The following is a 16,291-nucleotide window of genomic DNA, read 5'->3' on the forward strand; positions in this document are numbered from 1 at the left end:
TTCGAGTTACCCTCAGCCACGTCATCCTAGTTAAGGCACCAAACATCATGGAGCAGAGCAGAATAGACCACCTGTGCACTTTATGAATTCCTAAATCACAGAATCTGTGAGTATAAATATGTTATAATTCATACCAGTGAATTGTGGGGTGGTTTGTTGTCTATCAATAGATAACTGGAACAGGTATGCATCATGCTGCAGGTGATAGCCACAGGTACACAACAGTCAAGAAGTCAATGTGTTATTAAGTCATCCAAATAGAGTTGGGAAAGTGTGAGAAAAGTTGAGAAAATGAATGAAGAATTTTAATCTGGCAATCAATTTTAGGGGGTGAAATTTTACACAAACTTTTGGATTTCTGATATTTCTCAGAACAACAACAAAAAAGGAATATTTGCATCCCTGGGCCTGAATTGCCTCATGACAAACACTGGCAAGAGGTAAGTAGGTGCCATTCCATTTTGATAGGGCATGTGTGCTCCAGTTCAACCACATTCCATCCTGTCTTCACTCACTTATGTGTTACCTGTGGCCACGTGTGTTGTAAACCCTGAACTAACAGGGCCTACCAGGTGCTAAGACCCTGCTAGGTGCTATAACTGTCAAACACTCTTGTATTCATTACAACACTCTTGTCTGCCTTTTTTTTTTTTTTTTTTTACATTTCTTTTTTTTTTTATCTTCATTTTATAGAGATATATTCACATACCACGCAGTCATACAAAACAAATCGTACTTTCGATTGTTTACAGTACTATTACATAGTTGTACATTCATCACCTAAATCAATCCCTGACACCTTCATTAGCACACACACAAAAATAACAAGAATAATAATTAGAGTGAAAAAGAGCAATTGAAGTAAAAAAAGAACACTGGGTACCTTTGTCTGTTTGTTTCCTTCCCCTATTTTTCTACTCATCCATCCATAAACTAGACACAGTGGAGTGTGGTCCTTATGGCTTTCCCAATCCCATTGTCACCCCTCATAAGCTACATTTTTATACAACTGTCTTCGAGATTCATGGGTTCTGGGTTGTAGTTTGATAGTTTCAGGTATCCACCACCAGCTACCCCAATTCTTTGGAACCTAAAAAGGGTTGTCTAAAGTGTGCGTAAGAGTGCCCTCCAGAGTGACCTCTCGGCTCCTTTTGGAATCTCTCTGCCACTGAAGCTTATTTCATTTCCTTTCACATCCCCCTTTTGGTCAAGAAGATGTTCTCCGTCCCACGATGCTGGGTCTACATTCCTCCCCGGGAGTCATATTCCACGTTGCCAGGGAGATTCACTCCCCTGGGTGTCTGATCCCACGTAGGGGGGAGGGCAGTGATTTCACCTTTCAAGTTGGCTTAGCCAGATAGAGAGGGCCACATCTGAGTAACAAAGAGGCATTCGGGAGGAGGCTCTTAGGCACAACCATAGGGAGGCCTAGCCTCTCCTTTGCAGCAACCGTCTTCCCAAGGGTAAAACTTATGGCAGAGGGCTCAACCCATCAAACCACCAGCCCCCTATGTCTGTGGTCATGTTAGCAACCATGGAGGTGGGGTAGGCCAATACCCCTGCATTCTCCACAGGCTCCTCAAGGGGGCACTACATCTTTTTATTTCCTTGTTTTTCTTTTTTTTTTTTTTAACTTTCCCTTCTTTTTTAAATCAACTGTATGAAAAAAAAGTTAAAAAGTAAACAAACATACAATAAAAGAACATTTCAAAGAGACCATACCAAGGGAGTAAGAAAAAGACAACTAACCTAAGATAACTGCTTAACTTCCAACATGTTCCTATTTACCCCAAGAAAGTTACCTAATATAGCAACATTTCTGTGAACTTGTTCCTACTCCCCTACCTTTTTTATTACTTGTTATAAATGGTATCTTTGTACACTATAGTCCAAAACCATAGATTTATCATTACTTTTTATGTATTTTTCATTTTAGCACCTATAGGAAGTAGGAAGTAGAGTTATAAACAAACAAACAAACAAAAAACAATACAATAGTGCTGGCATTTATAATTACCCAAATGGTTAACTTTACTGGAGATCTTTATTTTTTTATGCTGCTTTGAACCACTGCTTAGGACATTTTTTTTTTTTTTTTTTAAACGTTCAATCCATTATATGTTTTTTTTAAAGTACAATGTTCTAGGTAAACATTTATGAATGTGAAACACAACAGAGGACACAGTTAGGAATCTGACTAGATGATAAACTTTGACTAAGCAGAAACTATGGCACAAGGCCTGGAGGTATGCTTTGAATCTTATGCTGACTGTAGAACTAAGACTCAAATAAATGACAGTGTGATTGTAGAACAGAATGTGAATGTTATGAACTCTGACAATATATATATTTTTCGAATTTTTAGAACATTTTCATTACTCCAGAAAAGAAATAAGGACCAAAAAAAAAAAAAAAAAAGGAAACTTAAATCCTCCCATACCCCTAACTACCCCCCCTCTATTATTGACTCATAGTATTGGTATAGTACACCTGTTACTGTTGATGAAAGAATGTTAAAATACTACTAACTGTAGAATATAGTTTGCAATAGGTATACTTTTCTCCCTATAAGCCCCTCTATTATTAGCTTCTAGTTATAGTGTCATATATTTGTTCTAGTTCATGAAAGAGATTTCTAATATTTGTACAGTTAATCACGGACATTGCCTACTACGATTCACTGTTTTATACATTCCCATCTTTTAACCTTTAACTTTCCTTCTGGTGACATACATGACTCTTGAGCTCCCCCTTTTCACCACATTCACACACCATTCAGCACTGTTAGTTATTCTCACAACGTGTTACTGTCACCTCTGTCCATTTTCAAACACTTAAGTTCACCCTAGTTGAACATTCTGCTCATAATAAGCAACCACTCCCCTATCTTTAGCCTCATTCTGTATCCTGGTAACTTATATTTCATGTCTAGAGGTTTGCATATTATAATTAGTTCATATCAGTAAGACCCTGCAATACTTGTCCTTATGTGTCTGACTTATTTCACTCAATATAGTGTCCTCAAGGTTTCTTCATCAACCCATTTTTTTTAAGACGGTTTTGTTCACATACCATACATTCTGTCCTAAGTAAACAATCGATGGTTCCCTGTATAGTCACATATTTATGTATTCACCACCCTCACCACTATCTATATAAAGATATCTCCATTTCTTCCACAAAGAAGGAGGAAGAGTCAAAGAAGGTAGAGAGACAAATGAAAAAGAAAAAGAAAGAAAAAAAAAATCAGCTAAAAAGCAAAAGGAAAGAAAGAATTAAAGTACAAGAGTCAGACAACATCACCAATGCCAAGTGTCCCATATCCCTCCCTTATGTCCCCCTCTTACAGGCATTTAGCTTTGGTATACTGCCTTTGTTACACTAAAGGATGCATAATACAATGTTTCTGTTAATTCTAGTCTCTAGTTTGCATTGATTGTATTTTCCTCCCAATACCACCTTATTTTTAACACCTTGCAAGGTTGACATTCATTTGTTCTCCCTCATGTAAAAACATATTTGTACATTTTATCATAATTGTTGAGCACTCTAGGTTTCACTGAATTATACAGTCCCAGTCTTTATCTTTCCTCTCTCCTTCTGGTGTCCCACATGCTCCTAATCTTCCTCTTTCAATCATACTCACAGTCATCTTTGTTCAGTGTACTTATATTGCTGTCCTACCATCACCCAAGATTGTGTTCCAAACCTCTCACTCCTGTCTTTTCCTATCTGTCTGTAGTGTTCCCTTTTTGTATTTCCTGTAGTGCAGGTATCTTGTTCACAAACTCTCTCATTGTATGTTTGTCAGAAAATATTTTAAGCTCTCCCTCATATTTGAAGGATAGTTTTGTCGGATATAGGATTCTTGGTTGGTGGTTTTTCTCTTTCAGTATCTTAAATGTATCACACCACCTCCTTCTTGCCTCCATGGTTTCTACTGAGAAATCCGCACATAGTCTTATCAAGCTTCCTTTGCATGTGATGGATCGCTTTTCTCTTGCTGCCTTCAGGATTCTTTCTTTTCCTTTGACGTTTGATAATCTGATTATTAAGTGTCTTGGCATAGGCCTATTCAGATCTATTCTGTCTGGGGTATGCTGCACTTCTTGGATCTGTAATTTTATGTCTTTCCTAAGAGATGGGAAATTTCCATTGATTATTTCCTCTATTATTGCTTCTGCCCCTTTTCTGTTCTCTTCTCTTTCTGGGACACCCATGACACCTACATTCACGCATTTCATGTTGCCATTCAATTCCCTGAGACACTGCTCATATTTTTCCATTGTTTCCCTAACTGTTCTTTTGTGTGCAGGATTTCAGGTGCCTTGTTCTCCAGTTCCTGAGTGTGTTCTTCTGACTCTTGAGATCTGCTGTTGTATGTCTCCACTGTGTCTTTCATCTCTTGTGTTGTGCCTTTCATTTCCATAGATTCTGCCAGTTGTTTTTTCAAACTTTCAATTTCTACCTTCTATTCTCCCAGTGTTTTCATTATATACTTCATCTCTTTTGCCATATCTTCCCTAAACTTTTTGAATTGATTTAGCATTAGTTGTTTAAATTCCTGTATCTCAGTTGAAGTGTAAGTTCGTTCCTTTGACTGGGCCACAACTTCACTTTTCTTAATGTATGTTGTAGTTTTCTGTTGTCTAGGCATCTGGTTTCCTTGGTTACCTAATCAGGTATTCCCAGACCAGAACAGGCTCAGATCTCAGAAGGGGGCAATATCCAGTATCAGGTCTCCCTGAGGGTGTGTCTTAGATTGACACATCCTGTGAGGCCTCAAGCCACTCTGCTTTTCCTAACCTGCCCAGCAGGTGGCACCTGTCAGCCTGTAGCTCCTGACTGGTGTAAGTAGGTGTGGCCCCCTTAGTCCTTAGTTTCTGTTTTGACTGTTTTCCCCCAGGCTCTGGGGTCTGGTTCTGAATTGGAGGCCAGGAGTAGGGCTCGGCACCACCTCCTTCCTCTTAGGGAAGATACACCCCCTAGGGAGTTTTCATTTGCATTTAAATAGGCTCTTTGTCTTTTTGACTCTGCTATCTCCACCCTTGTCTAAGTCAAAGAGCTGCGAACTAAAAATGGTTGTGGCTTTTTCCACTGAGCCGTCCAGGTTGAGAGAGAGAAAAAGGGACAGAAAGCCCCCCTTCAGGGCTAGTCCACGGTCCCCCCAGCTTCACCTGCTGGCCAGAGATAGCACCCAGTCCTCTGGGCTTCCCCTCCCAGCACAGAGAAGTCTGCCGGCTCTTTAAGGTCAGTTGTCACTAAAAGCCTCCATCTGCTTGTTGGGGATTTGTAGGTTGTATTGAGCAGTCCACGTTTGTTAATCAAAACCCCAGTTGGAGCTGAACTGTGGTATATTCACTTGTTCAGAAAGTGCTGCTCTCTATCACAGTGCAGTTTTGCAGGTCGGGCTGCCATAGGGGAGGGGTACCGGCACAGGGCCGCAGTCTTTACTTACAGCTTTTATGCTGTGATCTCAGGCATTCCTCCCAATCCAGGTTGGTGCATGATGTGTGGACAGTCAAGTTTATCCCCCAGCAGTTATCCCACATTATTTATGAGTTGTTCCTCATTGTTTATTAGTTGTTCTGGGGGACTAACTAACTTCCACTTCTCTCTATACTGCCATCTTCTTTCTTCTCTGACAATATATTTTTAAAAACATCGTTTTCATTTATAATAAATTCAAGTAAACCTCATTAGAGTTGTTAGGCAACAATTCACAAACCTTATAAAAGTATCTCATTTAGCTCATTTAGCTTGCCAGACTGCACTTTCCCAGTCTTCCCAGAAGATGGTGTGCTTGGGCCACTCTTCCCCACAACCCCACCTCTCCCTGTCTGTGGCAGCCCCTGGGCAGGGTCTAGACCAGGTGAAAATCCAGTCAAGGCTGCAGGCCCCCAGACCTGTTGGTAGCCACTGGCTCCAGGGCTGGGGGATGGACACTGTGCACCATGGCGAAGGCTCCAGCTTGTATGTGCAATGGGTCTGATGATTCACAGACTCCTGTGCAGAAAGACTCTGGGCTGCAGTACTGAGAGGTTCAGCTTCACCAGCAGCAGCTGTCCAAGGGGTGCTCTGCTTTTTACCGGTCAGCAAGCCCTCTTTGGGGATGGGGGAAGGGTGCCTTGTGTTGCAATGCAGCTCCTTTACCCCCACCTCTCTGCTCATGTAGGCAGTGTCTTGAGTCCCTGTGTCAACAGGATCGAGGCAGCAGGATCCAGAGTGTCTCTCTTGCCAGCCAATTGTTAGATTGGCTCTGCTCTGTGACCCCCTCTCCTCCCAAGGGGAGCACTTCCCAAACTCCAAGTCCAGGCACCCACAGCGGCCTGCTTCAGGGATGGAGGTTAGACACTGGGTACCACAGCAGGGTCTCTGTATGTGGATAAAATGAGTCTACTGGCTTCTGGGCTCCCTCATTTGAATTCCAGGCTGTGGGACTGAGAGCACTGCCTCCCCCACCTCTCTGAAGCAGAGGTTTGCTGCTTTTTGGCTGCCTGATCCTGCTGATGCAGAGCAGTGGACTTCAGGGATGGTCGCAACTGAGTATACTCACCCCAATTTCTCAGTCATAGTTTCTCTGCTTTTCCATTCAGGTCTTCCTTATAAAATGCAGAGGTCTTTCTCTGGTCACCTGGAATCTGGAACTGCTGCCTTGGTCCTTTTCTGCCTGTTCTCTATTTGTTTTATGGTGGAGGAGTGAGTTCTGCCTATGTTATTCCACAATCTTCCTGGAAGTCTACACGGCCAAAGTGATTTTAACCTTAACTCATTTTTTCTTTATATCAGGCACTCTGTTGGGTGCTGGAGATACAAAGATGACTTGAAATACTTCCCTGTCTTCAAGAAATTGGGCAGACAGAAAAGTAAAAACTGGATCCTGACTACTGAGAGTGACTGGTCTACACTGTACATTTTAATATTCAAAATGTTAACTCTAGGCTTTATTCCCTGAGATGTCTGTTTCTTGAGCTTGTAACCAGCTGGTGATATGGCAGAAATTTTCTTGAATTTCAACCCCCTCCCCCCCATCTGGAAAGTCCACCCAAGACAAGCCAAAGTGCAGCCTCCCTGTCTTTTCTGGGCCTGTGTCTTGTCCTGGGCTTGTGCTTGCTAGTGGCCTTAGGACTACCCATGTTTGCAGGAGTTTGAATGCCTCCTCTACTTCCCAGGAGATAAACCTTCTTCCTCTCCTCAGTGTTCCACTGATGGACTTAAAGCAGGTAGGCCTTTGGACCAGGCTGTCTGCCTCAACTGTTTCTTACACTGCTTTCATTGTGTTAAGCTGCTTTTGCCTGGAGGGCAAATCCTGGGAGGGAAGCATGCCAGAGAAGAATTTCCCAAGTGAGACCTTCCCTACTACAAAGCCAAGGGCTCACAAAGGGAGTGTCAGCCACTTCCAAACTGCCTAGGAGAGGGGTTAAACGAGGGGCCAGGAAGGATACTAGGAGCTTCTTCCATGGCTCCCCAAAGCTGTGCTTTCTTAACCTGCCCAGGAAATACAGCCCTTCAGCTGTCTTCAGCTGTCCTCCGCAGCTCCGAGGAAACATATGTCATTAACTCTCCTCTGCTGCCTTTGTCCAGGGCAGGTTGGAACAATGGTGGCCCTTTAAGCAGAGCCCCTAGTGATCTGAAGTTGCTAATCAAAAGCTGTGATCAGTGATCAGCACGTTCTCACCTTGTATCTGAGGAAAGTGGATTTTTATATCTCTATCTGGCACCAGAAAGCTACATCATGGGCTGGACACCTTTGTGGCCTGCTGTAAGAATGAGGGATGGGTACTAGTAAACACTGCTGGAGAGAGCAATTTACTGGTATTTACCATAATTTACCAGCCTCTTCTTCCTTCTCTCTCCTAGAATGTTGTACAGTTTCTACTGGACTGGAGTTTCAAAATGGTTGATTCAGACAGTTCCTTCCTATTTAACAGTTGTTCTGGTGGAGGGACTGATTCCTGGAGCATCCTATTAAGCCATCTTCCCACAATCCCAGTATCATTCTAAACTTCCTAGAACTTAGGATGGGCAACTTAGCTCAGGTAGCAATGAGTCAGGGAATTTTTGAAGGAAGAGAGAGGGATTTAAAAGTAACAACAATAAGTATATCTTCGATTTTCTCTCTATATCCTAAAGTTGTGAATGTTCACTTAGGACAAGTAAATTTTTCTTCCTATTTCCTCAAAAGATTTATAGCTGTTTATGACAAAAATATAAGTATAATAAGACCTAAAATTTCCAAGATGAAAACCAAGTCTAAAGCGGAAGGGGAGATAAAAATTCTAAAAATAAATTTTGCCAAAGAAAAGCTATAACAAATGAATAAGAAAACGTATTCCTTAGGTTTTCTAGAAGTTAAGGCAAAAATAGACACAAGAAGAGCTATATGAGCCACACTATCTAATATTAAAAATCATACTTCATTAAAGAGAAATTTTTTCCTAGAATAGAGAAAAATTTCTCTCCAAGGTGTTTGTATAGAGGATGGTGAGCAATGTAATGAATTATATTCTATTTGTGGTTCTTCTAAAACAATGAAGCAATGTTACATACATGTCTTGCTTATATTACCATGAGCCCTTGGTAAAAGCCATTTACAGCATTAAAACCTAATATAGTAATGAGAAAAGTGACAGGGGGAATTGATGTGGTTCAGTTATGAACTTTTCTGGAGATCTAATTTAATATCATGTGAAGAAATCTTGGAGAAGAGTTATTATGTTCTTATTGTAAAGTAGTTGTCTCAGAGTAGCTTTTGGCAGCAGCAGATGAATGGCAAGTAATTCAAGATTAAAGGCACTAGAAAGAGCCCTTGAAGAGGAAGATATTCTCTTCTGTCAACTTAAAGATCCATGGGCTGTAAATATCAGGAGAGGAAAGATAAGAGGGACAGAGAAATAAAAGTATACAACTATTATATATCAGATCATGTAAAATACTTTTCCTATTTTATATTTATTTCTCATTCAACTCCAAAAGGTAGGTATCACTAATGGCATTTTTATATATGAAGAAAATGAAATTTGGTGGAGTAAGTTCACCAAGTTAGGAAGTGTGGAAAACCCAGATTTACTCAACTCAAAAGCCCATGTTCTTTTCACAGGTAAGATGCCATATGCACAATCAGTAAGACTATGGAAGACCTGCCTTACATGCTTGACCCAATTTAAAGGCTTATTTTCCTCTACTTAGAAAGCTTTTTGCCACCATAATGATTCTATTAAACCTTACCCCCTACTTGAAGCCTTCTCAGAACCCCCAGGCACAGTGAACTCTTTCTATTTATTTCAGTAATAATTTGTATAGATCTCTATTAGAGCTTAATCATGATATTTGTGGTTAGAAGCTGTAAACCTGGGCTCAAAATTGCAGACAAGGCAACAAGTAACTGGTTCACTTATGCTTGCTTTGGGTTTAGTTTATTCTTGTTTTCCTAATGTCTTATGGTAGGACATTGTTGTTGATTTGAGATTTTCTTTTTTAATGCAGGCAATTACAGCTATAAATTTCTCTCTAAGACTGCTTTAGCTAAATGCCAAATGTTCTGGTATGCTGTATCTTCATTTTAAGTAATCTCAAAGTATTTTCTACTTTCTAATTTCTTTCGTGAATTCTTCTCTGACCTACTGGTTATTTAGGAGTGTGTTGTTTAATTTCCACGAATTTGTGAATTTCCCAAATTTCTTTTTGCTACTGATTTCTAACTTCACGTCATTGTGGTAGGAGAACATACTTTGTATCAATGCAGGCCTTTTAAATTTGTTGAGACTTATTTTATGGCCCAGCATACCTCTATCTTGGTAAATGTTCCATCTGTACTTGAAAAGAATGTTTTTTCTGCTGTTGTTGATAGAAGACGTCTATAAATGTCAATTATATCAAGTAAGTTGATAGTGTTTTTCATGTTTTCTATATCCTTATGTATTTTCTGTATATTTGTTTGGTGCATTACTGAGGGTGGGTGATGAAATCTCCAATTATAATTGTGGATTTGTCCATTTCTCTTTTCATTTTGGCAGTTTTGATACATTTATTTTCAAGCTCTCTCATTGGGTATATACACATTTAGGATTATTATGTCTTCTTGATGAATTGATTTCCAAGGATCATTATGCAGTGTTCCTATGCAATGTTCCTCTTACTTCCTGGCAATACTCTTTATTCTGAAGTCAACTTTGTTACTTGCAGTTGCTGCACCATTCTTATGTTTAGTATTTGTATAGCATATCATTATATTGAAAGTAAGTTTCTTCTCGACAGCATACAGTTAGGGGTTGCTTTTTTATTTTTAACCTGATTGACATCCCTATCTTTTAACTGGAGTGTTTAGACCAGTCTCCAATATACAGGTGTTTAAATCTACTATCTTGCTATTTGTTTTCTATGTGTCCCATCTCTCTTTTTTTCCCCCTTTATTCCTGACTTCCTTTGGATCACTTGGATATTTTTTTATTATTTTACTTTACCAATACTATTGACTTATTTGCTATACCTTTATTTTTTTCATGGCTGTTCTAATGGTAGAGGTTGGCAAACTATTGGGGCCAAATATTTACCATACGAACCTTTATGAAGAAAGTTTCCTATGGTTTAAATTTAAAAGTAAGATCCAGTAACAAAACTGTATAACTGTACTCCAAATATAAAGCGCCTCAAATACTGGCTTTAAAAAGTCTGCCTTCAGGAGGTACAAAAATCAATTCCTCAGATAATTACTCACATTTTTTTCTTGGTTCTTGTTATTCTTTAAGAGTGTGATAATACAATTATGAATAAAGAAAGCAAGGGTAAGCACTCCAGTCAGTTGTGGAAACTGAAATCTTATCTCTAGGAGAAAAAGAGAAAAAACAAAACAAAACAAAAACATTAAAACTGTCAACTAGAAAATGAGTATCAGTAGTCAAAAGTTGATTACTAAAAATCAGTTGTCTGTTTTGTCCAGGGTGTAAGAATATTAAAATGTCTTTACAAAGTTCCTCAAAGCCAGCAATAAACTTGGGCAAAGAACAAGGGAAAGAAAAGGAATAAGAAAGGACTACTTTGTGCAGGTACTTTTATCAGTTATTCCTGTTTGAGGTCATACTAGTATGTGGCAGAGCAGGGATTAAGGGTCTGTGTATAAAGTCTTCCTCTTTCCAGTACCTGCATTTGCCAGAAAAACACCTCTAGAAAAGGAATCAAAGAGGCGAACGTTGGTCATTTAACATTGTTCAATGACTAATCTAAAAAGCATTGTTTCAAAATATTGGGAAAAAAGTGTCCACTAAGAGGGGACTGATTAAAATATGATACAATTGCACAGTGGCACACAGTGTTTAAAAATTATGTTGTAGAGGAAGATTTTATGCCATGGCAAAATGTTCACCATTCAGCATGTATGGTGTGATTTTATTTTCAATTTTCAAATTGTGTGTAAATGTATGCGTGTGTGTAAAGAAAAAAGACTGGACAGATACCCACAAAAATGTCAATAGTGGTTGTCTCTGGCAGATGGGATTTATTTTAAATTAACCACTCACCTATATTTTATAAACTTTCTACAATGAATGCAAAATTACTTTGAAATAAAAAAATCAGTAATTTACTACATATTTTAAAAAAGCATTGCCTATTTCTGTCTTCGAAGTCTGCTAACAGAAAAGTGAAAATGATTTTATGTAGAAGATCATGATTTACTTAAAAATAGTGCTGGAGCTAGGTAAGGGTAGAATAAACCATCTCAGGGGATTCCTTAGTGTTAAAAATAGTAATGCAGAAAAGGCCCACTGACTTTTTGCTGTATTATTTTAGGAAAGGAAGCACAAACTACTAAGAATCAAGCACTAGCTCTAAAAAAAAATCAGGAGTTTTAGTCCAAAAAACTATACACTGTTTTCCATCATATTTTTTGTCTGTTAACTTTCATCAGAATTTCTGTATGTAGAAGCAATTCAAGATACATTTTTCTTAGGCAAATTCTCTCCTTGTCTAGAATCTTTTTAATATTTTACTCTTTAGCAATGACCACAAAATTTAGGAGCAACTACCACTTCTGTTTTTTTTTTTTTTTTTTTTTTTCAGACCAACAGTCAGCATTATACTAATACAGTTATAACAGAGGCACCATTTTTGGAGGGAAGATAAAATTATTATTTGCAGATAAACATAAACTTGCAGATATTTCTGTAGAAAAACAATTGAAGAACTCTTTAGTAAGAATTCAAAGTAAGGGAGCTACATAGAAAATATATTGAAAAATCACTATCTTCTTATATACCTGAAATAACTGGTTAGAAGATACTAAAAGATCCATTCATAATCCAAAACAGAGATAAATACACCCTAGGAATTAACTTTAATATTAATATGCTGAATTTACATGAAAAAATTATAAAACTTTATTGTGGCAACCAAGGAGCTGTACCACACAAACCTACTTTCAAGTGAGAACATGCCATAAGGAGTACAATTAGCTGACAGCCTCCAGCTACAACCTCTTCAGAGCTGCCCTGTTCAAATGGAAGTCATACCCTTTCTGGGCAGCTCCTAGCCAGTGACTAAGTCTAGTAGGGTTCTAGAGTCTGGCCACTTCTTCCCAGGTGGGATTCCTCTACAGACGGTCTGCATCAGAGCTCCGCATTGAGTTGGCTGAGATTCAGTCTATTCCTATCCAGTCCTCCTTCTTCCCTTCTCCTTTCACAGGTTTCTGAGCTACACTGTGGTCTGATAAAGCTGCCTACTTCTGCTCTCTTTCCCTTTATCTTCCATAAGTGTACTCCTGTAACTCTCTTGCACTTCAAATTCCATTTTGGTGTCTGCTTACTAAAAGACCTGCACTGACACAGTTGTACTGAAATGGTCTAAGAAAGCAGGCAGTGAGATGGGATTGGTGTTGGATCACTCATCATCCAGCTTTGAATTATCATCTAAGCAGTGTTTTAAGTATATCCCAAAGCTCTGACAGTGTTTTCATTATTGCTACTTTTCTAGATATTCAGTTGGTTCAGAAAGAGTGAATAAAGAAGGCCGTAACACTGCTGATCTCAAACGTTCTTCCCCTTCCTCCCTCCCTCCCTTTTTCTTTCTGTATTTGACTGTTGCATCTCCACTATGAATCTTACTTTAGGTAGGGAATTATAGGACTATTTATCTTCTACTCCCCCAAATAAGGGGGAGACAGAGTCTCATAGCTAGCTTTCAAAGTTATTTTTCATTTAAAGTAGAAGGCTTTTGAAAATCTGTCCACTGCCTCTTTATCCCTATCTTCACCACTTCCCCAGTAAGTATTTTTCCACTCCAGTCATCCAAATTCTTTTAATTTCCTAAATGGGTCATGCTATTTAGGCCCTAGCTGTTAAACATGTTGTTCCCTTGACCTGAGATACCTCTTCCTGTAATTTTTCATCTAGGGAAATCCTCTTGGCCCTTAGAACATCCCCTTTTAAGATACTTTCTCTGATTCCTAATTTTTATTTATATGCAACTCCTCTATACTACTATATCTCTTGTATATCTTTGGATTATGATAGTTAAATCTCAAATTGGTCTTACTACACAACTAAGCTCCTGGAAGGCAGCAGGCTATAATTTATTTGAAAATATGTGGCACATAACAGGGGCATTCATTTATTTTTAGAACATTAAACTGTTCTTTAAAATGATTTTGCCTATTATTTTTCAATAAACTCTCTTAAATCTAGCTTATCTTTCCTGTCTCTCAGAGCAAGCAACTTCTGTTACCTCTAAGATGTCTTCTGAAGCTGACCCCTTTCTATCTTTTCTAATTAAGGCAGGTGATAGCACTACATTTCTAAATTTAAAATTGTCTTTTTGAGTAAATTTCTTGAAAAGCTGACATTTTTAACAGCTTTATGAAGATACAATTCACATACTATACATCTCACCCATTTCAAGTGTACAATTAAATGGTTTTTAGTATATTCAGAGTTGTGCAACCATCACAACCTAATTTTAGAACATTTTTATTGCCCCCAAAAGACCCCATACCCATTAGTAGTCATTCTTCATCCCCATGTGCCTACCTCTGCCAAATGCTCCCCCGCCCACCCCTGATTCTACTACTACTTTCTCTACAGATTTGCCTATCTTGGACATCTCATATAAATGGAATCATAAAATATGTGGCTTTTTGTAAGTAGCTTTTTTACTTAGCAGAACATTTTCAATATTCATCCAGGTTGTAGGATGTACCAGTACTTCATTACTTTTTATTGCTTAATAATATTCCATTGTGTGGATAAACCGCATTTTATCCATCCATCCATTAATGATGGGCATTTGGGTTGATTCCATTTTTCGCTTATTATGAATAATGCTGCTATGTACATTCATGTACAAGTTTTTGTGTGAAAAATATGCCTTATTAAAGAAACCAGACATTTATACCATAATCACTAAATAGTAAATTAAAGAAGGGAAATAGATACCTTCACAAAGGGTTTTAAAGACGGCCCAAACTTCAGATCATTTTCAGATTGCTTACTTTATTCCTTTGAAAAATGTATGACCTCTCTCCTCTTCAATTTTTTCGAAGGGTTTGAACAAGATTGCTGTTAATTCTTATAATGTTTGGTAAAACTCACCAGTGAAGCCACCTGGACCTGGGCTTTTTTTTGTTGGGAGGCTTTTGATTACTGATTTAACCTCTTTACTTTTTACTGGTTGGTATTTTTCTTTTTGGTCTCCTAAATAACTACTTATCATTTCCCTTTCCCTTATACATATTCTCTTATGTCATATCATTAGCAGAAATTTTTAGCATTAAGACATTTTATCTAAATCATAGTGGATCTAATTTTAGAAAATAATATCCTGGATTATTTATAGTCACTTGATGTTGCCATTTTCCTCAGTGTCCAGTTTAAAATACAATATGGGGGAAAAGAGTGCTTTTCAAGCACCAGTATTTCCCTTATCCTGAATTTACACTGACCTTTGAGTCCTGTTTGAACAATATAATAAAAAAAAAAATTTAGCATAAAAAAATACCAATACTTATTTTAGAATAGCATATAACAATGTTGACTTAATGATCACATTATTGTAATTTATTATTTGTTTATTTGGCTATTTAGCTCACCTGGGACAAAAAATTGTGTTGAGGTAAACCAATGAAATTCCAAATGAAATCCCAAGCGAAAAGCCTTCCAGGTAACAAGGAAAATTAAATAGAGAACAGCTACTGTGCCTGTGAGAAAAAATTCAGAAACCATTTATCACCTTTTTGTGTTTTATAGATTATCTTGAAATCAAGTTCTTTTTTCACATTCTCATCCACATGTGGAAAATAATCATCTTCTGAGTTCACTGATTATCCCCCATAAAACCCAGATGAGATCTAAAGAGCAACAAACTAACTAAATGATTTATGAGAAAACAAAACAACACAGAAAAACTATGTAGCAGGCCTTAAAAGAACCAGATGAAGGTTCCTCATATATGGCTAAATGCAAATCTGCTTATTTTACTTATGAGCTGAGTTTAGTGGAGGATGCAAGCAGACAGTCCATTACAAAATTATAAGGTAATATAGGAGAAAAAACAAAATGAAACTGACTTTTATTCTTTGTATTTGAAGTGTTAGAGATAGCCAACAGGCTGGAAAAAGTCTGACTCAATATTTAGTGTAAGATGATAAGAAAGTAAAATAAGAAAAATAGTGAATGTGTACAATAAACATATTTGTGAAAACCAATAAGCTGAAACATCCATAAACAATCTGATCTGGTGTCTAGATGAGGTTTTGATTGGTAGTACTATTTGCTAGATGGATAGATGCCAGGTTCCATTCCCAGGTATCATATACAGGGTAAACTGGGCATTCAGATTTTTTAGTGGTCTAAAAGTTAGAGGATTACTCTTCTTAAGGAATGATGGAGTAGAGGTGGAAAACCCAGGAAACCTGTTAGGTGCTAATTCCTCTAAAGAAACTCTAGTTTTAAAGAAAGGAAAAGTACTGAGAAAAATGCAAAAGCAGGATATCCTTAAGGAGTTAGAGAAGAATTAACTTGCTTGGAATTCTGGTGATTGTTTTGCATAATGAGAAAATCCTTCTGTAAATTTATATGCTAACTTTTAAAAGATATGTTCCATAGGAAAGTCAGCAAACCAGCAAACCACAAATGAGCTGTATAAGCACTAGTGTGGGTTTGGAGATTAGCTAATTCAAAAAAGGTAGAAACAGGAGGCCATAGCTCATATAATCACGTCTCCTCATTTTCTGTGTGTCTATGGCAGTCCTATAATGTCCCCTGTTTTGAGGCAGAATGGTATAGAGAAACATCTTTAACGTTTC

At 38.0% G+C, this 16,291-nt stretch overlaps 1 protein-coding gene across 8 annotated transcripts in view; it reads right to left on the reverse strand.

Moving 5' to 3' along the window:
• SLC38A9 (solute carrier family 38 member 9) overlaps window positions 1-16,291 on the reverse strand; it is a 103,589-nt gene that overhangs the window by 20,489 nt on the left and 66,809 nt on the right. For all 8 annotated transcript variants that reach the window (XR_005210953.1, XR_005210954.1, XR_005210952.1 and 5 more), the window contains 2 exons: window positions 15,077-15,184; window positions 10,718-10,824 (listed from right to left, as the gene is read on the reverse strand). Coding sequence is in view for 5 of the 8 variants with exons in the window: in XM_037799226.1 (XP_037655154.1) it covers window positions 10,718-10,824; window positions 15,077-15,184 (215 nt within the window). In the remaining 3 variants the exon portion in view is untranslated. The remainder of the gene's footprint in view (window positions 1-10,717; window positions 10,825-15,076; window positions 15,185-16,291) is intronic.

The sequence above is a fragment of the Choloepus didactylus genome, chromosome 11 (assembly GCF_015220235.1).
Source record: "Choloepus didactylus isolate mChoDid1 chromosome 11, mChoDid1.pri, whole genome shotgun sequence".
NCBI classification, from domain to species: Eukaryota; Metazoa; Chordata; class Mammalia; order Pilosa; family Megalonychidae; genus Choloepus; species Choloepus didactylus.